This window comes from Pseudonaja textilis, chromosome Z, assembly GCF_049901715.1.
Source record: "Pseudonaja textilis isolate UNSWEBS1 chromosome Z, rPseTex1.2, whole genome shotgun sequence".
Lineage (NCBI taxonomy): Eukaryota > Metazoa > Chordata > Lepidosauria > Squamata > Elapidae > Pseudonaja > Pseudonaja textilis.
In genome coordinates, this window is record NC_142008.1 from 50,907,258 (window position 1) to 50,934,394 (window position 27,137).

At 37.0% G+C, this 27,137-nt stretch overlaps 1 protein-coding gene across 5 annotated transcripts in view; it reads right to left on the reverse strand.

Moving 5' to 3' along the window:
- Positions 1 to 3,655: 3,655 nt before the first annotated feature.
- TOPAZ1 (testis and ovary specific TOPAZ 1) overlaps positions 3,656 to 27,137 on the reverse strand; it is an 85,263-nt gene continuing 61,781 nt past the window's right edge. For 4 of the 5 annotated variants that reach the window (XM_087917755.1, XM_087917757.1, XM_087917753.1 and 1 more), the window contains 7 exons: positions 24,315 to 24,489; positions 21,729 to 21,829; positions 14,996 to 15,161; positions 9,592 to 9,756; positions 6,514 to 6,717; positions 4,202 to 4,385; positions 3,656 to 3,984 (listed from right to left, as the gene is read on the reverse strand). In XM_087917755.1, coding sequence (XP_087773881.1) covers positions 3,738 to 3,984; positions 4,202 to 4,385; positions 6,514 to 6,717; positions 9,592 to 9,756; positions 14,996 to 15,161; positions 21,729 to 21,829; positions 24,315 to 24,489 — 1,242 coding nt within the window. In that variant the 3' untranslated portion in view covers positions 3,656 to 3,737. Of the gene's footprint in view, positions 3,985 to 4,201; positions 4,386 to 6,513; positions 6,718 to 9,591; positions 9,757 to 14,995; positions 15,162 to 21,728; positions 21,830 to 24,314; positions 24,490 to 27,137 lie in introns of those variants that run through there. The other variant, XM_087917756.1, reaches the window with a different exon arrangement.

The following is a 27,137-nucleotide window of genomic DNA, read 5'->3' on the forward strand; positions in this document are numbered from 1 at the left end:
AATAGCCCTTGTTTGCCAAAGGGCGGGAGACTCAAATAAATTAGTCCTTTGCGCCGCTCTGCTGCTGAAATTGACTGGCTGATTGGCACTAAGCTGGTGTAAGACTTCCTGGTGGTGCAGGGCTCCTTGCACTGTTAGTTTGGAAATAAGCTTGCCTGGAATCAATTAGCCCCAATCATAAGCACTAGCCCAGGCTTGCTGGGATAACTTAGTTTTTGATGCCCACTGTAGTGCCCACAGCACTGGGAGCTGAAGCTCCGGCCCGGGAATCACTCCTGGAGCAGGGGGGGGGGAAGATCCAATTCCCAACCCCTTTTGTAACAGTGCTTGTTCTACCAGATCCCCGGGAGCAGGATTCAAAGTCCAACACAGATGAAGTGGACCAGAAGTTTGGATTAAGGCTTGAATTTGCTGTTATGCTCTGCGACAGCTCACACACATGCAACTCTGACAAGGGACTGAATTGAAAGCTGGGTAACCATGGCAACAGAGGCAGGTCTGAACAGCTTGGCAGGTCTAAACAGCTCAGTCCCAAGGTGAAGGAGGCAGAGTTTTCCCTGTCCTGGACTCTCACAGCAGTACAACAGAGAAAAACTGTATAACTACTTATTGGGTGTTAAATAGGAAGCAGAGCAAGTGAAAGAGACAACAGCATGGGCAAAAAAAATTGGCTATGCGATAAGAATTAGATAAATGGCAGAAACTATGGGACAGAAATTATAAATTAACGATGTCAACAGCATATAAAGAAAATTTATATGTTTTACAGATGGCATTTTGCATTGGCAAGACTAGCAAAGATGTTTAAAGATAAATCAGCTAAATGTTGGAAATGTCACCAGACACCTGGAACATATTGCCACGTGGTGATCAGGCACTGAAGCTAAAAGATATTGGACAAAAATACACGTGGTTGGAAAAGATGATAAAACAACATATAGACCTAAAACCTGATTTTTTTTTGTTAGGGATAATACCAGAAAGTTATAGTAAAGAAAAGACATATCTAATTATTCATGTATCAACTACAGATAGAATAGTATTTGCTCAAAAGTGGAAGTGAAAAGATTCTGATAGAGGATAATGTGATTAGGAAAATATCAGAATGTGCAGAAATGAATAGATTATAACACTGGCAATCAAAAGAAAATAACAATCTGATTATATGACGTGGGAATTATTTTATCAATGGTTGGGAAAGAAAAATGGAAATTAGAAATTAAATATATGAACATTGAAGAGAGATATATAGGGTGTATATGAATATAGAGAGGAAGGAATTAAAAAGGGGAAGGTTAAAATAATAAGATATATTATGTATATTAGTTCAAAATAAGAATGTAATTGTTGTTGTTATGGTAAGGAAATTGTATTAACCACAAATATTATGCACAAGACATTTGTACCCAGATGACACACTGTATAAAGAAAAGATGGAATGTTTGTAAAATAAAATAAAAAGATAAAGTGTCCACAAAAGAAACTTAAAACAAGATGGATCGACGACATCAGCAAGTATTGAGGGCCCAATTGGCAAAAGAAAGCTCAGGACTATATTGGTTGGAAACATGCGGAAGAAGCCTTTATCCTGCTAGACAATGGCTAAAGTTATGTTTACTCCCTACATTTAATATTAGACATCTCATTATGAAACATTCTTTAGGAAAGACCAACTGAACAGTCTCTCGAGACCTTTTAATGTTAAAAGCTCACCTGGATTTTGGTTGTATCAAGATTTAATGGTACTAAATGGTACTACCTTTCTAATTTCGTATACTAGATTAGTAAGTAGGTTTGATCTAGTCATGGAATACCATCTGGCAACACCAGAATATTGCTAGCCTGAGAAGCAGATTCAACAGGGAAATAAAGCAGAGGGAAACTACTCCTTAACTGTTGTGAACAGAAAACTTACATCGGGACATTTGGAGCTGAGCTCAACTCAAAAGACTTTATCTTTATTTCTGTTTAATAATTTCAATATTTTGAAGCTTCTGCTCATGGTTAATTTCTTTTTAAAACCTACCTTGTTTACTTTGAATAGTGGATTTTTATTTTATACTGTCCTCAGAGCTATAAAATCATGGTTTGTATGACAATAGCCTTGTTTTTAAAGATTATGAAGCCTCAAATTTTAAAAATAAACTAGAAACACATTTTAATATAGGAAATGTTTTATCAAGAACTGGTCTTTCTTGTCATCACAATCAACATAGATGAAAAATTATAACTAAACATAAATGGTTAAGCTGTACTGATATATTGGAATTTTTCCAAGATTTCAAAATAAGATCCTATTATATGTATATATGTCATTGATTTTCTTATGTAGAAGTACTAGAGATTTATAATAACTAAAAGGATTTTTGGTTCTGAACATTTTGAAACAGAATTATGTACAAATTATGAACATGTTATTGCTAAAATCTATCAGTGTTTACTAAAATTTGACATAGAATAAATGAAAAAATGTATGATAACATGGGTTAAAATGTTGATTATAATATACAAATGGAACAATTGGAAAATATGTGGATGAAAGGATTAAAATTTACATTACAATCTTAAGAGAACTTTTATAAAATAATGTACTGTTAGTATTTATCACCAGAAACATTGTCTAAAATATATAGAGATACTTCAACATGAGGGAACATTTTACATGGACATATAAAAAAGCCAAAAAGTTTTAGATTCAATTATATATACTCAGAAGATTTAAAGATTAATACTGGTATCAGAGATGTTCCTAGGGAACTGATGGACAAACAACAAATTCATGGACTTTGCTCTTTTGTATAATGGCAGTGTTTATATACCCAATAGTAGAAAAACTGGACATTATAGAAAAATAATGTAGTAGAAAAACTGGACATACATTTGTAGCTACAAATGTAAAGATGGAGGTGGCTGAGACTGCAAAAATGATAGCTTTGATGAAAGAAGACATTGAGAAAATTTTAATGAGGACTGACTTTTTGGACTTTTTGTGTGAAACAGAAAAAAATGAAATTATAATATATGGGTTTGATCATTAGAAACAATAATACGGTAGTAATATAAAAATGCAAGTTATTTTGCAACCTTAGACTGGAGAATTTTTATCTATTTAATGTAAAATCAGAAATCATTTCTTTATACTTCACTTTTTCAGCATTTTGGCTTTTCTTTTCTTTTTACTCTTTTCTATCTCAAATAGTAGTTTGTTTTTGTTTTTTTAGTTTAAAAAATCTAATAAAAGTTATTTTTTTTAAAAAAAAAAGACTGGTCCGTCTGATCACATTAGTAAGCGAATTTCTGTATTATTTTCTTTTCTTAGAAACTAATATTGAACAAAGTAAGCAGGAGTCTGAACACAACAGAAACAAACTTTATTGATTCATTTTAAACAATGATTACTGTAACGAAAGTTATAATAAAAAGACAACCATTTAACTACGCAAGTATGTCCCAAACTATAAAATTTTATTATATACTGTCTTCAGAACTATAAACTTATTATTTGCATGGCAACAGCCTTGTTTTTGAAAGATGGGTGAAGATTATGAAACCTGTAATTTTAACTCTGAACTGTAAGCATATTTTGACACAGAAAAAAAAGAGATTAAATGATTAAGAACAAGTCCTTCTGAATGACCATGCTTAGAAAGCCATATTCTGAATTGTTTTTTTAATGTTAGAAACCAAAAGATTGAATTATTAAGAATCTGAAAACAACAGAAACAACCTTTATTGATTTATTTTAAGCAATCATTACTGTAACTAAATCTTGATTTAAAAAGCCAGGCTTTTCCTGCCCATTTCATATTCTCTTTCAACCATGTAACAACAGAAATATGCTCCAAACTATAAATTTGGTCCTTATTAACATTGACTGTCAAATGCTTTATGAAAAGCTTTGGATTAGATATCTGAGCAGCCTGAAACAGTCTCTCTGAAGCATTCTGATATTCATCATTGTTTTGAATATTGTTATCTTCACATCTAGAAAAAAATTCAAAATCACAAGAATTATTGTTTCTATTGTTCTGGAAGACTTTCAGTAGCAACATTTCATTTCTGTGATTAGAAATGATAGCAGAGTTGGCTGTCAAATAATTATCTAAATTAATAATAAAATAATACATCTTTTGCAGGGGGTAAATCAATATATGAGCAACTTTTTCAGCTAATTAGACATGCTTTTGGAATATATACTAACCTTTTTAATACTATTTGAAGTATTTGACTGGAAGCTCCAGGACTCTGAATACAACTAGCATTTGAAACTAAAAAAAATTCAATTGCTAATAGCATTTCAATTTCACTCATATATGAAGGAATCAGTAAAAGTTTACGATAAAGATTTCCCTCTGGTGGTGGATAGCAACCTAATGCTAAAGCACCTAAAAATGACAAAAAAAATATATTAGAAGGGTTAATATTAGTAAACATGTATCTCTTGTTTCTGTAGCTTATTACACATTTTAAGGTTGCTTTAATATATAGACAGCTCTAAACTTTCTCCATTTTCATACTGTTGATCTCTGGATATTTTGGTAAATGGGAAAGAGAAGAAAAGAAGAATTAGCATAGCTAATCTCATAGCTTATTTAGAATGCTCAGATGTTTTAGATATGCTAGTACAACTAAGAAGCTGTAAACCATTTTTAACATTCTTCCATTGATTCTTATTCTTATTATTGTTGTTTTATTAATTTATAATATGGCATACGAAAATAATACAAAAGCAAATATTAGGTAAATTAGGAAAGGAAAAAGGGAAGTGGGTAGTGGGGGGAAACCAAGGGAAAAAGAAAAAAAAAGGCATTGACTTCCGATTCCTTTGGTTCAGAAAAATAAGGCATTAGGATCTACCCTCAGCTTTTCACTTTTTCATAGTAATAGAAACTAACCATTTCTATAACAACAAATTATCTAATCGGTAAAATCCAAAATCAAAGTTTCATTCTTTTCGACTGAAGCACAAAATCCAGAAGTGGTTTTAAAGTAGAAATGAAAGAACTTGTATTTTTTTATTTGATCAAAGCAGTCAATTTAGCCATTTCTGCTAAACCCCATCAGTTTTTGCAGCCATTGTGAGAATCAAGGTGACCTTCCATTTCTGTGCATAGAGTAATCTTGCTGCCGTCAACATATATAACATCAGAGTTCCATTTTTTTTCAAAGTCTCGTTCCATTAAACCCAAAAGAAAAATTTCCAGTTTCCTTTCTATATTAACTCTAAGAATTTTTTGTATTAAGATATGAATCCTACTCCAACACTTCTTTGCTTTATCATATGTTCACCATAGATGATAAACATTTACATTTCCAACATTCATTTGAGGTACCTTTATACATTCTTGACAATTTATCTGGAGTTAAATACCAACAATACACCGTCCTATGGAAATTTTCTTTTAAATTATAGTTTAATGTAAACTTTAAATCTTTATTCCACAAATTCTCCCACTGTTCAAGCATTATATCCAAAATTACTTGCCCATTGAATCATACAATGCTTTACTTGTTCATTTTCCAGATTTAAATTCGATAACACTACTTTAGCAATAGTATGTTCATCACTACCACACAGTGGAATATCCAGTTTATTCTTCCACTGATTCTTAAACAATCTAGGACTTGGCTAGGGTTTTGTTCCTTTCTTAAAAAAAGCAAAACAAAGTTATGTTGCTGCAATATTTTTTTCTGCCATAAATCTCTTCTAAAATAACCCGAAATTTTTTAAAATGGGTCTATCTGAAAATATATGTGTAACATATTAAATAATAACAGATAATATCTAAATATTAATAATTATTGGTAGAAAATATGTTTTGTTATGATCCCAAATTACCATTATGTTCTAGAAATTTTATTGAACTATTTCAAATTGGCTGGAGTTCAATATAAATACAACCTGTAATGTAACGGTTGTTCTGGAGGTTTATCAACACAAAATCTAGAAGAATCCCCAAGTAATTTTACAGGGCAAGTAGATTATTACTAGTGTATGTTGCCTCATCCTTTGTAGGGCTAGCATGCTGACCTGCCTGCTACCAGACCTTCCCTTAAGGCCTTCTCTATGTGCTCTCCAAGAAAATTCCAACCTTGCTTTTCCCGCTCTTTATCCTGTTCAAACCATTCAAGCCTAGAATAAATGTGTTTTTAATATGCATCTAAAATATGAAATCCATTCTTCCCAGAAACAGATCAGAACATCCAAAACATGTTTTAATTCAGGCATGATGCACCAAAAAAAATCTGTTCCATTCATAGAATGGTGAATTTAGACATGTTTTACACAATGCTTTTAATAATCTCAAATAATTTTACTGTTTGCTCCTTAGTCTACAACAGATTTTGCGTAATCAGTTATAACATAAATTTAAAAAGACATGCAAGTATATGTTCTCCAAATTACTCTGGACAGTGTTCAATATTAATGTAACCATAAAATTTTTTTAGCGCATACATTTCCAGAAGAAGTTGGTCTAACATAAAAAATGACATGTTTTTAAGAAAGCTTACTTTTATAATGTTTCCTGGCCTTAAGCCACAAAAAGCTTCTTCCTAGTGCTGTGATTAATGTTCGAAGTAAATTAAATTCAATAGGAATATTTCTTGCAAACATGAATTCTACTACAGTAGATGATATTTCAATGTTCCTGCTTTCTGAACAAGCACTTAGCAATTTATTAAAAAAACGGAAGTACTGGGATACATCCAGAGATTCTGTAAAAGAAAATTTAGGAATATTTTTCAGCTATGAAGCATACAACTTCTTCCATCAGTGAAATGATGCAAACTATATAAAATGTTTTTTTTAATTTTAGTTTTTATATGGATGCCAAGAACAGTCAAGAAACTTCTTTCTCTTTCAATTTCATACTGAAGCTTCTTAAATAAGAGTCAAGCACAATGCACAATTGTTACATATACCTTATATTAAGAGGTCAAATAAAAGGACTTTAATAAATCTTATATATATACCGGTACAAAATCTCCTGTCAGTTTGTATCCTTCAATTAGTCAAAATAGTGTAACACAGGGCAACAATTTTTGAATCAAGATACCTCAATAGCCTAATTTAAAGAATGTATTCAAAATCTGGGACCAATTACAAAGTGCAATTGAAATTTCAAGGATATTCAAACCAACTGAATTGGTCATTAAAACACCACTACCAGGTCATCATGAATTCTGATGGTTTCTGCCAGCTTGTTCCAAAATTGGAAATCGCTCCTACTGTTTTTTTTAGGCACTAGGGCCATTGTTTATCATTTTTGGTAAGTAAATATTGACAAAGGATGACCATCTGGATTTCAGGCCTATCCAAAGGACAGGTCCTGCAGAGAAGGCACAGAATCTCTGTGAATAAGTAGAACTAGCTATATTATAAATGCTAACATGCTTGTAAAAAAAGGCACAGAAGAGGCTGTACTTCCTGAGAATGCTAAGGAAGATAATTCTATCTCAGTGTCTACTTCTGCAGCACCACTGAGAGCGTCCTGACATACTGCATTCTTGTATGGTATGGGAACAGCTACGTAGTGGACAAAAAAGTTCTACAGAGAATCATTAAAACTGGCCAGAATATTACTGGGCTCCAGCTACCAGCCCTAGATGACATCTTTGCATGTCGCTGTTTTTAGGAAGTTGCACAACATTCTCAGAGACTCTTCCAGGGGTGGGATTCTACCGGTTCTGTCCACCTCTGTGGAACCAGTTGCTCTGAAGAGCAGCAAACAGAGATTACATAGAATTGGTACTATGTCTGCTGCTCTTTTGGCCCACCTGCCCGCCTGGGCTCCTATCTGATCTTTATTGCCTGCTTTTTCAACCGCAGCTGCTTTGCGCAGCACAGCTATGGTTGAAAAAGCAGGAAAAAAGTGCCTTTTCTACCACTGCGCATCCGCATGCAGTGCTGCTCAGCTGTCCAGGAAGCTAGCTGATAATGATATAAACACGCATGTAGCGCACATCCACGCAGAAAACGTAAAATCACTGGACCGGTAGTTACACCGGTCGGATCCCACCCCGGACTCTTCCCATCCTGGCAGAAAATACAGAACAATTAAAACTCGGACCACATGGTTTCTGAATGGTTTTTATCCCAGAGCTATAATTGCACTTAACAATGAACTTAAGGACCACCATCAGTGAGCTGTTGGACAGTATTACTTGGTCTGTTGTGTGGATGCTTATTTGTTTTTGGGAGGCAGGGAATTTTGGCAGGTTGGGAGGTGTTTGGGGATTGTCGCGTATGTGCGTATTGAGTCTGGTCTCTGGGTGTTATGTGAATTTCATTGTATGTATACTGTGTATAAATGTACAATGACAATAAAGAATTCAATTCAATTTAATTCAATTAGGAAACCTGATTCATTAAGTGACTGAAAACACAAATATTTGTTTAAGATTTAATTTATACATCCCAAATCACAGCACCTCTGGATAATGTTCTAGGACCCACTCTCTTTCTAATTTACATAAATGACCTTTGTGATCATATTATAAGCAACTGTGTCCTCTTCGCTGATGTCATAAAACTGTTTAACATCACTGACAATACTGCTACCCTACAAAGCGACCTTGAGTATGTGTCAGAATGGTCGAACAATTGGCAATTTCAAATCTCAATCAACAAATGCTCTGTCTTATATATTGACAACAAAAATCAGAACACTAAATACAAACTGGGCGAATACGACCTGATAGATGACTCTCACTCTGTCAAGGACCTAGGAGTACTCATTTCAAAAGATCTAAGCCCCAGAGCTCACTGTAACAGCATTGCCAAAAAAGCATTAAGAGTTGTTAACCTAATTTTGCGAAGCTTCTTCTCTGGTAACACTGTACTGCAAATCAGGGTATATAAAACCTTTGCCAGACCAATTCTCGAATGCAGCTCATCTGCCTGAAATCCACAATGTTAACAGACATCAATATAATTGAGCAAGTCCAGAGGTATTTCACGAGAAGAGTACTCCACTCCTCTGCTCACAATAGAATACCTTATGCTACCAGGCTTGACATTTTGGACCTGAACAACCTAGAACTATACCGCCTATGGTCTGATCTAAGCTTAGTACACAAAATTGTCCGCTACAACATTCTACCTGTCAACGATTACTTCAGCTTCAGTTGCAATAACACATGGCCAAACAATAGATACAAATTTAAAGTGAACCATTCCAAACTTGATTGCAGAAAATATGACTTCAGCAACAGAGTGGTCAATACTTGGAACTCACTACCTGACTCTGTTGTTACATCCTCAACACCACACCCCCACCCCTTTAACCTTAAACTGCTTACCATGGACCTCACTCCATTTCTGAGATGTCCGTAAGGGGGCGTGTATAAGTGCACCAGCATGCCTACCATTCCTGTCCTACTATTCCCATGTATCCATTTATTTGTACTCATTTTTATGTATATACTTATACCTGTTTATATATATTTATATGTTATATTCATACTTATATTTATTTTCTCAAACATGCTTGACAAACAAATCAATAAAAAATAAATGAAAATGCCAATGACACATATTCAAACTAAAAGTCCATTATTTTAAGTATTGTAACGTAACTAACAACTTACCACAAGCATTCTGAAAACCTGGGAGATTTTTTAAGACTTCAAACGTTTCATCATACCGTTTTTTTGTAATTAATTCAGATGCTACAGCATATAGCAGATTATGTCGATTGAGGACATCCGTTTTTTCACAAGGCCATGCTGCTGTATTTATTATCCATTCTGCCCCTAATTAATGCCGATTTTAAAAAATTGTTAGAACATAGAGCAAGAAACAAAATTATAGGACTAATCTCAAATAATACTAGGCTTTTATAATGGTCTTTAGCAGAAATTTAGGTTCCTAATATTTTTTGAGCTACATTACATAGTCTCAGGGAGTGTAGCAGTATCCTTACAAAAACAGCGTCCTTATATTAGATTATTGGAACAGTTGCTGAAACATTTCCATAAGCATTACTAAAAACAACACATCACAGGGCAAGGATACAAAACAAGGGCATGTCTGAGTATAATTTGTTATGTAATATTTTTGAAGAACAAGTCCTTCATTGCACAGAATGTATTAGAAACTAGGAAAAGCTACTTAATTAAAATGGAACTAAACGACAGTTCTCTGTGAAGTAAAGTTAGGTGCCAAATATTAGATGTCTGAAGTTATGTGCAAAAGTTCAGGAAAGATGTGATATTTAACATGTAAAAGTTTCTCAGCTTTTGTTCACTTCGGAATTAATGAAAATATGCAATGTCATGAGAGAGGATGGTGTCTAAATGTTTGCATGCACTGTATTTCTTCTTTATTTTGAGACTCATTAAATAATGAAAAACATAACTGAAAAATAAGCTTTTTTATCTCTATTTAATACTCCTGAAATTTGTCTTTTAGATTTTAAGTCTGCTAATAAGAATATTTTTAGTAATTATTGTAGCCTCTTTGTAAATACTTTTTTGGCTAAATAGTGGAATAAAAATGCTTCAAACATAGCATATGCCTTTGTTATGACATTATTCTAAATATATTCCAAGAACTATACCTGTCCTTCTAAATATGATTTTTATTTATTTAATTATTTTTAATTATTTATTAAGTTTGTTTCATCTGAAGGTTACTCTGGGCAGCTTATGCTAAAATAAAACCATAAATATTTATATAACCATAAATATATATATTTTTACACATTTAAATGTAGAAAATCATAATAAAAATACAAGTTTATTTATTTATTACATTTACATGGCCACCTATCTAACAAGAAGTGACTTAGGATGGTGTATAGCAACAAAAATAAAATAAAAACAATAAACTCATCAAGATATATGATATATGATATATATATTCATTCATATTCTTAAGTTTTCGCGGGTACTTACATGTATGGCATTCGGCTTTGCTCGGGTATTTTCCCACGTCATAGTAGTTGTGCTTTTAAAGTTGTAGCGACGTTTCAGCAGAATCTCATCTGCCATCATCAGGCTTCTGATTGTGTCCGTCTGTGAGTCAGGCCCCCACAGTTGTTTCAGTTTTAAATTTGGGGCAGCCTATTGCTGTGCCAGAATGGTTTTTTCTTCATCCTGATTGGTTGGGAATCTAGGTCTGTGTTTATTGGTCTTGGAGTTTGCTGTGTTCTGCTTGATTGGTGTTTCTAATAACTTCTGTCTGTTTACTGGCTCTTTTTGTGTCTTGATTGGTTGGCAACATTGTGTTCCTTTATTGGAGGGCTTTTGTGCAGCTTGGCTCTGGGTAAATGGATGGCTATCATTTGTTAGGAAGCTAGATTTCATCTGGGTGCCTGGTTGGGGTGTGTTTGAGCTGGAGGTATCAGAGAGGATGTGTTTGTGCCCGGGTGTTTGCCTGGCTAGTGGTGTGGAGATTTTTTTGTTTGTGAGTGCAGGCTACCAAATGATTTACAGTTTGATGGAATCATCTCTTCTATTCATGCTTTCAGGTCTTTTTTCAATCTCTATGGCTTCTCTGATAATTCTGTGGCTGTGGTTTTCTATAGTGGCTAGGCTTTTGGTGCCATTGAAGTTGATGCTATGACCTGTGGCTTCCATGTATTGGACTAGTGAAGAAGTGTGTTCCAGCTTTTTGACTGCATTTTTGTGTTCATCCAGGCGGGTACTTATTCTTCTATTGGTCTGTCCAATGTATGTGGCCGGGCATGATGCACAGGGGACTTCGTATATGCCTTGGTTTTCCAGGTCAATTTTATCTTTGGGGTTTCTTAGGATGGCTGCTATTTTTCTGTCTGTTTTGAAGGCAGTCTTGATGTGATGTCTGTGTAGTATCTTACTAATTTTGTCTGTAGTACCTCTTATGTAGGGCAGGACAGCTGTTCCATAGGTCTGTTCATCTTCTGGGTCTCTATTGTGTCTCAGTGTGTTTTTGTGGATCAAGCCGATGATTTTGCTTTTGGGGAAGCTATTGGCTGTCAGTACTTTAGTCAGGGTGCATAGTTCAGTCTTAACGTGTGTCTTGTCTGCCAGGAGTTTGGTTCTACTAATTAGTGTTTTAGCCACGGAATTTATCTGTGCTGGGTGGTGGTGGGATTGGGTGTTGAGGTAGCGGTTAGTGCGTGTTTTCTTCTGGTATACAGTGTGTCCTAGTGTGCCATCTGTTTTTTTGTAGATTAGTACATCTAGGAATGGTAGTTGTTTGTTTGTTTCCATTTCCATGGTGAACTTGATTTTGGGGTGTGTGCTGTTTAGGTGTGTTAGGAAATTATTTAGGTTTTCTTTTCCATGGGGCCAAATCACGAATGTATCATCGAAGTATCTTAACCATAGTTTGGGTTTGTGGATGGCATTGGCCAGGGCTCTGGATTTGAATTCTTCCATGAACAGGTTTGCAATGACGGGTGACAGTGGTGATCCCATAGGGGCTCCTTCAATTTGTTTGTATCTTTGTCCTTTGTATATGAAATATGTGTTGGTTAAGCAGTGTTCTGTTAGTTCCATGAGGTGTTTAGCCGGTTGGTATTTATTTTTGATTATTTCAAGGGTCTCTTTTATCGGGACTTGAATGAATAGTGAAACCACGTCGAAACTTACAAGCAGATCTTCTTGCTCCACATGTAGATCTTTGATCATTTCCAAGAAGTGGTATGAGTTTTGTAAATGTGAAGCTGCTGTTTCAGCATGGGGCTGTAGCTGTTTTGCTAAGTGTTTAGCTAGGTTTTGTAGTGGTGCTCCTCTGGAGCTGACTATGGGTCTGAGAGGTAGGCCTTCTTTGTGTATTTTTGAGAGGCCGTATAGTTTGGGGCACCTGGAAGATTTTTCTCTTGGGATGATCGTCTGTTGGATCTCTTTGCTCATGTGGCTGGTTTTAATTTTCTTCTTGGTTAATTTTTCCAGATATGTCGTTGAGTCTGTGTTTATGGGTTTGTATGTGGGGTCTTGGAGTAGGTCTGTCAATTTTGTTTCATAGTCTTTTCTGTCCATTACTACTGGCATTCCCTTTGTCTGCTGGAAGTATGATTATGCTGCTATCTCTTTTCAGGGTTTTTAGCGCTTTAATTTCTTTCTGCAAGTTGCTTTTGGGTGGTTTGCTTGTGCATAGGATGTTGGTAACTTGGTGTCTTATTCTATCAGCTTCATCTGCATTTAATTTGGTTAGGCTGGATTCTATTGCACATATGATGGATTCTGTAGGGATTTTTTGGGGTGCTATAGCATAATTGAATCCTTTGGTTAGGACATCTGTTTCTGTTGGAAATGTTTTATACTAATTGTTTCAGGTGTTGTTGTGAGTTGTTGGGGGTTTTCTTGTCATGTTCTAATTTCTTTAATTTTTTCAAGAGTTTATCATTTTTGTAAGTGGTTTCAGATTCAGCTCTCCAAGTTGTAAGTTGTTTTATCTTGTCCCAAAGTAGAGGGTGGATTTTGCTGCTAGCAAAGACAACACACACATTAAGACTGAACTATGCACCCTGACTAAAGTACTGACAGCCAATGGCTTCCACAAAAGCAAAATCACCGGCTTGATCCACAAAAACACACTGAGACATAATAGAGACCCAGAAGATGAACAGACCTATGGAACAGCTGTCCTGCCCTACATAAGAGGTACTACAGACAAAATTAGTAAGATACTACACAGACATCACATCAAGACTGCCTTCAAAACAGACAGAAAAATACCAGCCATCCTTAGAAACTCCAAAGATAAAATTGACCTGGAAAACCAAGACATATACGAAATCCCCTGTGCATCATGCCCAACCACATACATTGGACAGACCAATAGAAGAATAAGTACCCGCCTGGATGAACACAAAAATACAGTCAAAAAGCTGGAACACACTTCCTCACTAGTCCAACACATGGAAGCCACAGGTCATAGCATCAACTTCAATGGCACCAAAAGCCTAGCCACTATAGAAAACCACAGCCACAGAATTATCAGAGAAGCCATAGAGATTGAAAAAAGACCTGAAAGCATGAATAGAAGAGATGATTCCACCAAACTCAATCATTTGGAAGTCTGCACTCACAAACAAAAAAATCTCCACACCACTAGCCAGGCAAACACCCGGGCACAAACACATCCTCTCTGATACCTCCAGCTCAAACACACCTCAACCAGGCACCCAGATGAAACCTAGCTTCCTAACAAATGATAGCCATCCATTTACCCGGAGCCAAGCTGCACAAAAGCCCTCCAATAAAGGAACACAATGTTGCCAACCAATCAAGACACAAAAAGAGCCAGTAAACAGACAGAAGTTATTAGAAACACCAATCAAGCAGAACACAGCAAACTCCAAGACCAATAAACACAGACCTAGATTCCCAACCAATCAGGATGAAGAAAAAACCATTCTGGCACAGCAATAGGCTGCCCCAAATTTAAAACTGAAACAACTGTGGGGGCCTGACTCAGAGACGGACACAATCAGAAGCCTGATGATGGCAGATAAGATTCTGCCGAAATGTTGCTACAACTTTAAAAGCACAACTACAATGACGTGGGAAAATACCCGAACAAAGCTGAATGCCATACATGTAAGTACCGCGAAAACTTAAGAAAACATATATGTATGTATGTATGTATGAATGTATGTATGTATCACATATGAGATTCAATCAGCAACAGAGCCACTTCAAGAACTCACTGGTCCCCTAAAAACCTCAGGCCTGATGACAAAGTTAGATTTTGAAGAACTTCTGGAAAATAAGGAGGAATAGAGGGGGAGAATATTCCATAAGATGGTACCATGATAAAAAAGGCCCATTTTCTCAGACTTGTTAAATGTAACTCCCTGAAAGACAGGACACACATCATGCCTTTCTTGCTGGATCTGATGGATGAACAGATGGAATTGTGGAGAGGCAGTATTTCAAACAACTTGGCCCCATGATAAGGGCCTTAAAAGTCAAAATCAGCACCTGAATTGGACCTAGAAGCAAACTGTAAGTATTTATATACATTTGATCAATAAATCCAATTTTGTTAATTTAAACTTACCTCTCAATACCCACAGTGCTCTATCAAGGTTCCCACATTTGAGAAAGATTTCTATAGCAACATTAATAACTTGACATCTTGATACCGATTGCTCTGATTTAAGAAGTCCTTTAAGAAGTGTGAAGTGTATCTTTAAAGCATGAAACACATCCAGAACCTTCTTGGCCTAATATAAAGATGGAGAAAGCAGGAATGAAAATGGCAAACAATTTCATGCTTTTTAACATTGGTTCACACTTAAGTTTGGTTAGCATCTTTATCTCAGAAACAATAATGCTCCTGGCATGTTAAAATAATAGTTTTGCAGTTATAAATGATTCAAATGCCAACTCAACACTACTGTTGGAAATTATTTTTGGTCTATAAATTTATTCAGGATAGCCCAGAATTGCACCAACATGTTTTGCTCTCCAAAGTGGAGACGTAGAAATAAAGATGCTATATCAGTGCTTCAGCAATGTTTAATAATTACTTGAAACTAACATGGATTTTAAAAAATGGATATTCGTTATTCAATAATAATTTAGCTAAGAAGGCTCTATCTTTTACGTGTTTTCAAGTTAGAAAAGGTAATCAGAATATAGCACGCCTTTTAAAAACCTACCTTCTAGAATCAATATAAAATTGAAACCAATTTTGAAGTTTGGAATATCTTCAATTAATACAATTGCAGTGCAGTGCATACAACACACAAAATCAAAGACAGCACAGCATACGTTTTTCTCACCTCATTTACCAAGAAATAGATCCTTGAAAGAAATTGTGCACTGTAACTATGGATATAGCAGGTCCATGAATCCCACTGAAACTAGGAATTATTTTAACTTTGGCAATATTGCTCCTTTAAACATTTTATTACATTATTCTAAGATTTGGACATTTATGACACTTTTATTTCAGAATAAAACAGAATTTTGAAATAGTATAAGTTCACAGTTTGAATTGTTAATTAAGCACAGACATTCATAAAATTTTCCATCTTTTAATATTATTAAGGATATTCAGAAGACTGCCAAGACTAGAATTCAGTTATATGGAAGCTGTTAATGTAAACTTTTAGGTATTTTTATAGGGGCAAAGTTGGGAAAACATATAATTGATTTAACAGAATAACAGAAATGGAAGGGACCTTGTAGATAATCTAGTCCAACCTCCGCCCAAACAGGAGACCCCTATACTGACAGATGGCAATCCAGTCTCTTCTTAAAAGCTTCCATTGATGAAGCTCCCACAACTTCTAAGGCGAGCTGTGCCAATGGTTGAATGTTCTGTCAGAATATTTCTCATTTCTAGGTTGAATCTCTCTTTAATCAGTTTCCATCCATTATTCCTTGTCTGGCCTTCAAGTGCTTTGGAAAATAGCTTGAACTGCTCCTCTCTGTGACAGCCCCATAAGTATTGGAACACTATCATGTCTCTCCTGGTCCTTCTATTCACTAGACTAGCCATCCAGAGTTCTCATAATGGTTCATATATTTTAGCCTCCGGTTCCCTAATCATCTTTGTTGCTCTTCTCTGCACTCTTTCTAGTCTCAACATCTTTTTTATAGTGTGGGGACCAAAACTGGATGCAGTATTGTAGGTGTGAACTTATTAAGGCTTTATAGAGTGGTATTAGTACCTCACATGATCTTTTTTCTGTTAATGCAATTTAGGATTGCACTCGCTTTTTTGGCTGCTATTGCACACAGTTGGCTCATATTTAATTGATTGTTCACCAAGACTCCAAGATCCCTCTCACAGTTACTGCTATTAAGCCTGGTTTCTCCCGACTATATGTGTACTTTTGACTTTTCTTGTCTTTACTTTTGACTTTACTTTTCTCTACATTGAATTGCCTTTTGTTAGTTGGAGCACAGTGTTCATGTCTGTCAAGATCCATCTAGATCTTGAGCCTATCATCTAGGGCAGAGGAGTCAAACTCACATCATCATGGCGTCACATGAAGTATTGGGAGTTTTTTCCTTTTCGCTAAACCGGGTGTGGGCATGGCCAGCCTGTGACATATCTGGCCTGCAAGCCAGGAGTTTGACAGTCCTGATCTAGGGTATTGGCTATTCCTTCCAGTTTAGTATCATCTGCAAATTTGGTAAGTTCCTCCAAATTTGATCTATTCCCTCATCTAAGTCATATATGAAGATATTTAAAGAGTACTGGGCCTAAGACGGAATCTTGTGGTGCCCCATTGCTTACTTTCCTCCATGTAGACTTAGTTCCATTAAGGACTACTCAATGAGTACGGTTTGTTTGTCAGTTTCAAGTCCATCTGATAATGATGCTATTTATCCCAAATTTTTCTAGCTTACCAAGAAGTAGGTTGTGGTCTATCTTGTTGAATGCCTTGATGAAGTCTAAGTGTAGTATGTCCACAGCATTTCACTGGTCAAAGAATGAAATAAGATTGGCTTGGCATGATCTGTTTTTAACAAACCTGTGCTGATATCTAGTTATTACTTTACTCCAGGGATGCCAAACTCAATTTCATTGAGGCCCGCATCAGGGTTATGTTTGGCCTGGGGGGGGGGCATGGCTGAGCTGGGCATGGCCAACTCAACATCACTCATGGCAGGGCATCTGTAGTGGCCCAGGTGTGGCTGGGGATCCATTGTCTCCAGCAGAGGAAAGCAAGACCAGGGAGAGCGCCAAAACCTTGTCCTCCAGAGGAGCCTTGCTGTCTGCTGGTGACCAAGTGCTAAGGCAGGACTTGACTTCCTTCCTTCTTCTTCCTTCCCTCTTCATTCTCCTTTCTTCTTCCTTCCCCTATTTTCTTTTTTCCTTCCTTGCTCTCTTCCCATCATTTCTTCTTTTTCTTTGTCTTTCCTCTTTCCCTTTTCTGTCCCTTCTTGGATGCTCAAATCCAAGAAGGGGAAACATTTCTCCTTTTTCTTTGTTTTACTTTTAGCTTGTTTTGGTAGCCCTCTGCCAGGGGAAACAGCCGCCCTCACAAGCAGTCTCCATTTTTGCTGGCAGAGGGCTCCCAAGCTCTATTTTTGCTGGTAGAGGTACCATGAGCTAGTTCTTCATTGTTTCTAGGGCTGCCCTGCAGGCCAGATCTAAACACTCCATGGGGCAGATCTGACCCAGGGGCCTAGAGTTTGACACACCTGCTTTACTTGTTTGTAGATGTTCACAGATCTATTTTTTGATTATCTTTTCCAGTGTCTTCCCAAGTATTGATGTTAGGCAGATTAGTCTGTATAGTTTCCTGGGTGTATGTTTTTTCCCTTTTTTGAAGGTAGAAACTACATCAGCTCTTTTCCAGTCCTCTGGTAGTTCCCTGGTGCACCAGGATTTTTGAAAGATATGGTACAGTGGTTCTGAGATGACATCTGCCAGCTTCTTTACAACTCTAGGATGTAATCCATCAGGTCCCAGTTATATTCATCAAGATCAGACAGGTGTTTTACCATTTTTTTGGCTTATTTTATCTTTTGTTCCATCTTTGTTTCTTTTACAGTTATGTTTTTAGTAGATTGAGGTATAGTTTCTTTTGTGTGCTCTGCTTTATCTCCGCTGCCTGTTAATCCTTTGCAGTCTTCTCTATTTAGTGGATTATTTCCTTTATTTTTTTCCTTGTTATTTATATGTTGAAAGAAACTGGTTCTCTGCCCTAATGACTGGCTGGGTGGATGTGGCTGGGTCAGCATGTGACTGGGTGGGCATGGCCAACTCGACATCACTTCTTTGCCCTAATGACTGTTTTAAGTATAAAAAAAGATACACCAAAAGGTAGTTTATTATTTCATACATTCAATACTTAAATAAGAACAATAAAAACGTACACAAAGCTAGGTTTTGTTACAAGAAAGAGTTTTAAAGTGTTAATGAAAAACTATTAAATACTTGACAAAAAACAATAAAACTGTTAAGATATTTTCAAATTGCTGTTTATTAGTGTTCTCACTTGCATTTTCCTTCAGTTTTACTCTAGCATCATCAGCCATGTGACTCTTAACCATTTTTGACTGTAGGAATAGGGTCCCAATTCTTGTAGAGGTAGGCCAATTAGACTAATAGTCATTAAGTTTCGTTATATTGAAAACAGGCTACTTCTCTGAACATATGATGTTTGTTTGTGAAAAAACCCTTTCCGCTTCTGATGAACCTACAGCAATTGTTCTGACAACATTATTTAGCTTTTTTGAATACTGTCAGGAATTGCATATTTCTGGGAATTTTTCTAAATCTCGATAATTGTTAATATTAATTTGGTAATTTAAAATGTCACTGAATACAAGTCTAATGCTGGAAATGATTGAGAGAAAAAAAAGGGGACGGCAGAGAATGAGGTGTCTGGATGGAGTCACTGAAACAGTAAGCGTGATCTTAAATGGATTCCAGGGGATGGTAGAGGACAGGAAGTCCTGGAGGAACATTGTCCATGGGGTCACGATGGATTGAACACAAATTCGCGACTAGCAACAACAAATACAAGCAATTGTTCTTCATCTGCTTTCCATGGAACTACTTCTTCGATATTCCAGGAATCTGGCTCCCCAAAATTGAGAAATTTTAATTTATTCATGTCTTGAAATTGGCTACCTGTTTTTAAATATTCACAATCCATTATTAGTTTTTTATTCAAATTTGTTAAGATGCTTTCTAAAAGTCTTTCCTGAGGAAGTGCAACAAATCAATGATTTTCTACATTTTTTTTTATTTTTGAAGGTTTGAAGTAATTAATCCATTGACTTTTCTTTCATATGCACCCTTTTCCTTTCTAAGCATTTCAAATGCTTTAATTGACTTTATCGCAAGTTTTTCAGCCTTTATTTACATTTACATATTTATTTACATTTCTTGCTTGCAATGTATTTGAAAGAAGAGAATTTTCATTTTGAATATCAGTGCCAAATAAATCATAAAATATATATTTTATATTCTTTCTCTCTCTCTTTCTCCCTCTCTCCCTCCCACCCTCCCTCTCTTTCCTTCCCAAAGATTCATCTTACTATAAACCATTCTACTTCTGAAATGATAGAACAAGCCAAGTCAAACATCATGTGGAAAGCCCTGCTTGAGACATGCATCTTCAAAAAGCAAAACCAAAAGGACATTATCAGGCTAAACATTTTTTCTTTGAGTGATGAAAATTAAATTTCAGGGGGAAAAAACTGGCTTTCTTAAAACATTTCAGAGAGGGAGAAGCAGCTGGGTCAGGCCAGTGCCTCAGGAGTGTCTCCCCGACTGCCCAAGGCTTGTCCAGCACCAACAAGGGTAGGAAAAAGCGCTGAGACTGTAAGATGTTGCTTGATCTTGCGGCCCTTGTTGGTGCTGAGTGTGCCTTGGGTGCTCAGGGAGATACTCCATATGCTCTCCAGGTCAGAGGCTGCTTCTCCCCACTGCTGTTCTTGCTGGTGGCCTGCCATGAAAATGTCCTGCACAGCACAGTGAAATTTAGCAGTCGTGAGCCTCCACTTTGCTCTAAGTCCCACCTGGAAAGCGCTGCAGTGAAGAGAAGCACCTGGGTTGAATGCTCCTTTCTCTTCACTGCAGTGCTTTCCGGATGGGACTTACAGGATCCAAAGTGTGCAGCTCATGGCTGCTAAATTTCGCTGTGCTGTGTAATATGCTCTCCGGCAGTCCACCAGCACCAACAAGGGCCAGAAAAAGCACAGCGGCCACAAGATGTTGCTTGATCTTGTGGCCACTTCTTCTGGCCTTTCTTGGTGAGAGTGCCTCAGGCACTCGGGGAGATGCTCCATGTGCTCTCTGCCCAGAGACACTGCTGCTTCGCTCCTCCACAGGTCTTGCTGGTGTGGCTGAGAGTGTTTTCCACAGCACAGCAAGTTAGCAAAATTTAGCAGCCATGAACCACTGCTTTGAGTTCAGACCTGCAAGTCCCTTCCGGAAAGCACTGGGGTGGAGAGAAGCAGCACTCAATCCAGCTGTTCCTCTCCACCACAGCGCTTTCCCGATGTGACTTACAGGTTCAAACCCAAAGTGGTGGCTCACGGCTGCTAAATTTCACTGTGTAACACAAGACTCTCTCCCAGCAGGCCATCAGCGAGAGCAGTGGCATATGGAAGCAGCCAAGTTGGGCCAAAGACTCGGGACCAAGCTCACACAGTACCAAGGGCTGGAAGAACTGGCTGCAAGATCTGAGATGCTGGAGATTCCACCCGGCTGCTTCTCTCCACTGCAACATTTTCTGGATGGGGGTTCTTACCACTTCAGCCCACCTGCGCCACCCCCTTGTGGCTCTTTTGCTGAGCATGGCAGACTGTAGGCAAGATAAATTGCTTTGGCCTGGGGGGGGGCATAGTTTGAGGCCAGGGGTTCTAGGCAAGCATGGGCAGTGAGTGTAGATTTCCCAGAGGGAGTTCATGCATGGCCCCGGGGGGGCGGGGCGGCGGTGAGGTGTAAAGTACAACAGCAACTTAATTACCTAAAACTAGGGAGCAATGAAGGCTTGGGAGCAAGGATGTCAGAGAGCAGCTGGGCCACAGGCACCAAATGAGAGATATGTTTAAGGTATCTTATTTTTAAACTTTATTTTACACAAATATCTCAATCTCACTTGCACAAAGAAAAATTCCCCCCAACATATACTTGGAAGAAAATAGGAAGAGTAATCTATTTCTTGTTCCACTGATATCTTGGTTGATGGCTGTTCAGTAGGAAAACATGTATGGGCTTGCAAGGCATGTAGCAATATGTAAGATTTTTTATGTATGGCTCACACCTCAAATTAAAAAATTCACATAATAAGCATTATGATTTTGTAAGTTACCTTTGACCACTGGTGTACTCTGTAATATGAAAACATGACACTAATGCCAATCCGTCCTAATGAAGAAATGTCTCTTTCATCACGATGAGCACCAACATTAACTAAAAAATTAATAACAGTTATCTTAGATAATTAGCATTGTTTTTAAATGGTGCAAAAGAAATAAATTTTTTGAAACAAATATACATAAATATGATATGGAAAGCAGACAATGTACAAAGGTTGAGTTTCCTCAAGTAGGAAATTATTATTTGTTCCATTTTTTTTCTTGGAAAAGTATCAGAGTAGAATACATTGAGATCTCCCTTAATTTCATCCATGCAATCCTGTAAAATTGGCTGGTGTATCCAGAAATTAAAACTCATTCTTTTGATAAAGAGCTGAGTAAAACTGCATTCTGGAAGTTCTGTCAAACTAGCCATGGCTTTGAAGAAATAAAACCCTGAACATTTTGATTTTTCCATGTTCAACTAAAAAAATCATCTGCAGGAATTCTGAAATTAGTTAGTGGGTTAAGATGACAAGACAAATATACATTGCACCTCTCTTGTTTCCCCTACACACTGCCTGCTCCTTACCAAAGTTTTCCCTTTTCACCTTGCTCTCAACTCCTTCTGTCAATGGTGTATCTCATTGGTTTGCCTGCTCCTAATCTTCCTAGTGCCTTCTTTCCCCTCTCCTGCCTATCCAAACATATTGTCAGAGAAAGCCCTCAGCTTTGCATTTTTATTCCACTTTTCTCCCTAAACAGCCTGGAACATACAATATAGAGTTCAGACCTTCTCAAACGTGCATTTTCAGTTGAAGTGCAGACTATTTAATCCATGTACAGAATGTTTACGCATTCTAATTATCAGATGCATAAACATTTCTGTTCTGATCAGGCAAATTTTAAAAGCTTATAAAGTATCTTATTTATTTGCATATTGTTAATCTCCTGAAATGCCAGGTAATTCATAAAGATGCAATGCAACACATCCCATAGAATACAGAATATACATCGGACTCAGAAAGGTAATGGAAATCATACTGTTGCTCTAAATTTAGTTATCAAGAAGTATGGTAGTATAAACGGTGATGAGAAGAACCTGTTATCTTTACCACGACTTTCCTGATCCACAAAGAGTAGCAAATGGCATATTAATCTAATCTGTGTCTCCACCTGCTATTCTAGCAGGAGCCGTAAGTCCAGTGGAACTCCAGGTCATAGAACCATTCCTATAGGGAAAGTATGACTCCAACCCAGCCAATCATCAAAGACAAATAAAGTCAGTATGTTTCTGGACAAACAGTATCTGTTTTGCTAGAACTCAATCTAAGTTTATTTCAACCCATCCAACTTCTCATAACCTTCCACCACTGGATTAAGACTGCCACAGTTTATCTGTATGACTTCTCCTCATAGAGATATTAAATGGTGAGAAAACTCCTCCACATTAGAACAATCATGGGTTTGATGGTTCCTCCCCCACAATTAATAGGAATAGTGTACACAATGGTGGTGATCCATATCCAATCTGAAAAGACCCTCCATTGTAGCAACATTGAGCAGGAGATACAGCTGGAGGCTGTGACATTTGAAAGGGAGAAACAAGCTGAACCTAAGCAAGTCCAAGTTTTTGTTTGTCCAGAAACATCTTGTTCCTCTGCACTGAAAGGCACTTTAAACAGGATGTTTTCTCAGAAAAAAATATGTAGGGGATCTCTTATACTCACAACTACTAGAAGATAGACGCAGGGCAGACACAATTAGAGAAACCTTTATCTAACTTCCTGGAATAAGGCACCAGTAACTTATGACATCATTATCTTAAGGACAGGCTATTGTACTGTTTTATATGGGACTGCTCCTGAATATTACCTGGATATTGTGTTTCATTTAACACTAGTACACTGCAAGTATTTCATTAACTGTAGTTAATGGGGACTCAATGACTCAATAGAACTAAAATTGTAAGTATGGTAGAGGTCAACATAATTATCAATCTGATCTATTGGAAAATTCTGAATAAGGAGAAGCTCCACTGATAGTAAGGAAGGGATAGCATCACTTGCCACTAGTATTTGAATTACTCCATTCCCAGCAGCTTCCTTTGTAGAAGCTGCTTAGAGGTGCTTTGTGTGATCCTTAGGGCAGTCTCTATCTGCAGTTGCTGTTGCCTTTATATATAACTCATGAGAAAAATGGGAGAGAACATGGATCAGTGCTATTGAGTTAAAAAATGTAATCTCAATGGTCTGATAAATTCATTCATTCATTTATCTAGTGAAAAGAATTGAGATTATTGGACTTTTTTCCTTCATGAGAACTATCAACAGATAATGGAATTCTTATTTGCTACCAGACATTAGATAAGAATTGAACAAAAGGGCAGAGGCCTCCTTCATATATATTCACCAAAAATGTTCCTGCTTTTTAAAGTCAATGGAATGATGAGCAATGAAACAGAAGATACATTCATAATTTTCACTGCAGAGGAGATTAAGTTGAACTGATACTTTTGGGAACCCACATTCAACTTTAAAGAGAATCTGTTTTCCTTTGCATGTAACTTTGTAATATTTGACAATATTTGCTCATTTTACCTGCAGTCGCAAATTCACAAAATGGAATGCCTGGCTTTTCTTCCTTCACTGAACTGATTAGTATGCTGGCTACATGCCATGAATATTTTTCAAGATAATCAGCATTTTTACATCCTCTTGTCACTTTAACATACAAAGTTCCCAATTTAGCCCAGTCACTTTTTTCTTTACAAAGCTGTTCAAAAGTGAGAAAAGATGAATAGCATTACTAACAATAATTCACATTCATTATAAGCTTAATAAGTAGCTTTTTTGTTTTGAAATAGAACTAAATTATTTAAGTGGGCTTTGTCTCCTTAAAGAATTGCTTATCAATAGCTGTATTTGGTAAGTTCTACAAATTTTATATAATTTAAAGGTTTTTCCTTGTAATATATAACTGTGAAAATATTGAGAAAATGAAAAAATTACTTACCATTCATTCCAAAACCTTGATAAAGTATAGATGATTTGTTGTTATTTAACAATAACTATTCTTAAAATTGAACTACACTACTGAAAGGAGAATCTGTCTGAAGAAAAGCTTTTCATGTTTTTTCCCCATTAAATACCTGTATGTCCTACAGTTCTCTATACTGCTTCATGGTGGTAGTATGAGTAAAAAATGAGTAAAAAATGCTAATAGTGTATGCCAAGAATATAAATACTCCTATTAGAGAACAAAGTCATCCAGCTGATCAGCTGAAGCAAGCAGGCACCTATATTTGGCAATGATAAAGGAAGATGCTTGAAGCAGATTGGCATTTTAGTGGTAACGAGAAAGGTATCATTTTATATTGCAAAAGAAAAGATAATGGAAAATCAGTTATTCAAGTTTATACAAACACTGATGCAGAAGGTTGAGGAATTTTATGGTAAGGTTCAATTCATCAAAGTAATTGTTAAAAAAAAACGTGAAAAGAGATTCACAAAGACCTAAACAGCAAATTAGGTATCAGCTAGATGATGGAAATTGCCAATAGAAAACAAGCAAAGCCAAGAATGACACATTCTCAGGAAGAAATTTAATAAAGAATTATTAGAAGAAACAAGACTACCATGATATTTTTAAAGACATTAAACATGGAAGAACAAAGGATCCAGATATAGATTAACAGAGTTGGAAGGGACTTGTAGGTCATCTAATCCAGAGGTCCCCAACCAGCAGGCCGCGGACCGGTACCGGTCCGTGGAACATTTCCTACCGGGCCGCCGGTTTGCTGGGCGCCGCCATCTTGTTTGACGAGAAAGTGCTTCTGGGTGAGCTTTTCTGGTTGGAAAGCGGCGTTTGGGTCCTGAAGGAATCCTTGCGCCTTAGTTTCATCAAAGGGGGGGGGGCTTCGAACGAAACTAAGGCGCGAGGATTCTTTCAGCATCCAAGGCAAGGCAAGCCGAGCGACAGTCCTGAAGCGTCCCGAAGTGAAGCCCATCGACAAAGGTACAAAGGAGGAGTTGAAGGTGGCGGGGAGAAGCAGGGGACAGCTGGCTGGCCAGTTGCTTGGCTCGCCTTGCCTTGTCATGCGTGCTGATGCCGGTACCGGGCCGCGGATCATTTTGTGATGCCGGTACCGGGCCATGGCACAAAAAAGGTTGGGGGCCACTGATCTAATCCATACCCCTGCCCAAGCAGACTCTACATCATTTTTGATAGATGGCAGTCCAGTCTCTTCTTGAAAGCTTCCAATGGATACATAGTAATAGTTTCAAGAAAAAACAAAGTTGGAAAGAACAAGAGACATAACTGATGCATGAAAGAAAACTGAGAAACCTAAGAATGCAAAAAAGAAATCAGCCTGTATTTCATGGATAGAAAGTTCTTTGTATCAATCATATCAAATTATGGAGTGTGCTTAGGAAAACAGGAATCCCAGAGCATCTAATTGTCTGCATCTTTCAAGAAGACCATGGTTTTTATGCAGGACAATGCTCCATTGCATGCATCGGAATATTCCACAGTGTAGTTAGATAGTAAAAGCCTTAAAGATGAAACAATAATGACATGGCCCTCACCTGACCTAAACCGAATTGAGAACTTGTAGGCCCTTCTTAAACAGAAGATTTACAGTGAAGGAAAACAGTACACCACTCTGAACAATGTCTGGGAGCCTGTGGTTGCTGCTGCATAAAAAGTTGATTGTCAACAGATCAAGAAACTGACAGATTCCATGAATGCTTATGACTGTTACTAAAAAGAAATATTGATCAAATATTGGCTATATTGATCATTGATTTTTTTTGAAATGTCAGAATAATTGTACACACATAGCCAAAACCTCACATTTACTTTCTTAAATATTCAGATTTGAGGTTTATTAACATTTTGGATTGACAGAGAGCACTGTAGTTATTCAAAAATAAAATTAATCCTCCAAAATACAACTTGCCTAATAATTGTGTACGGTGTATTAACAACCCATGCCTGAAGTTTGGTTTGCTGCAGCATCCCCATAATCATGATAAAAATGTTGATGTGGGGATATCAGCTGTGTGCACTTTTTGGGAAACATCTGGAAGCCTTCCCTGTCTTCGGAAGCCTCTGGAAGCTCACCCAAACAGACTTTCCATAGGCTTCCAGGTCTAATGGGAATGGAGCCTGTTCATATGGGGATAATGAAGCAAAAGGAAACCAAAAACAAACCGCATTGATGAGAGTTCCAAGGCAAACCAAGATAATTAATCACACATTCCAGGAAGATAACCGGGGACAGTCTATGGGAAGAACACCAACTAAGATAAACCTCATCCAAGGAAAGCACTACTTTGACTCCAGCGTCTGTGAATCGCAGTTCCAAACTTATACAGAGCTCACAGCTGCAACCCATGAGGAGGATCATGGTCCTCTCC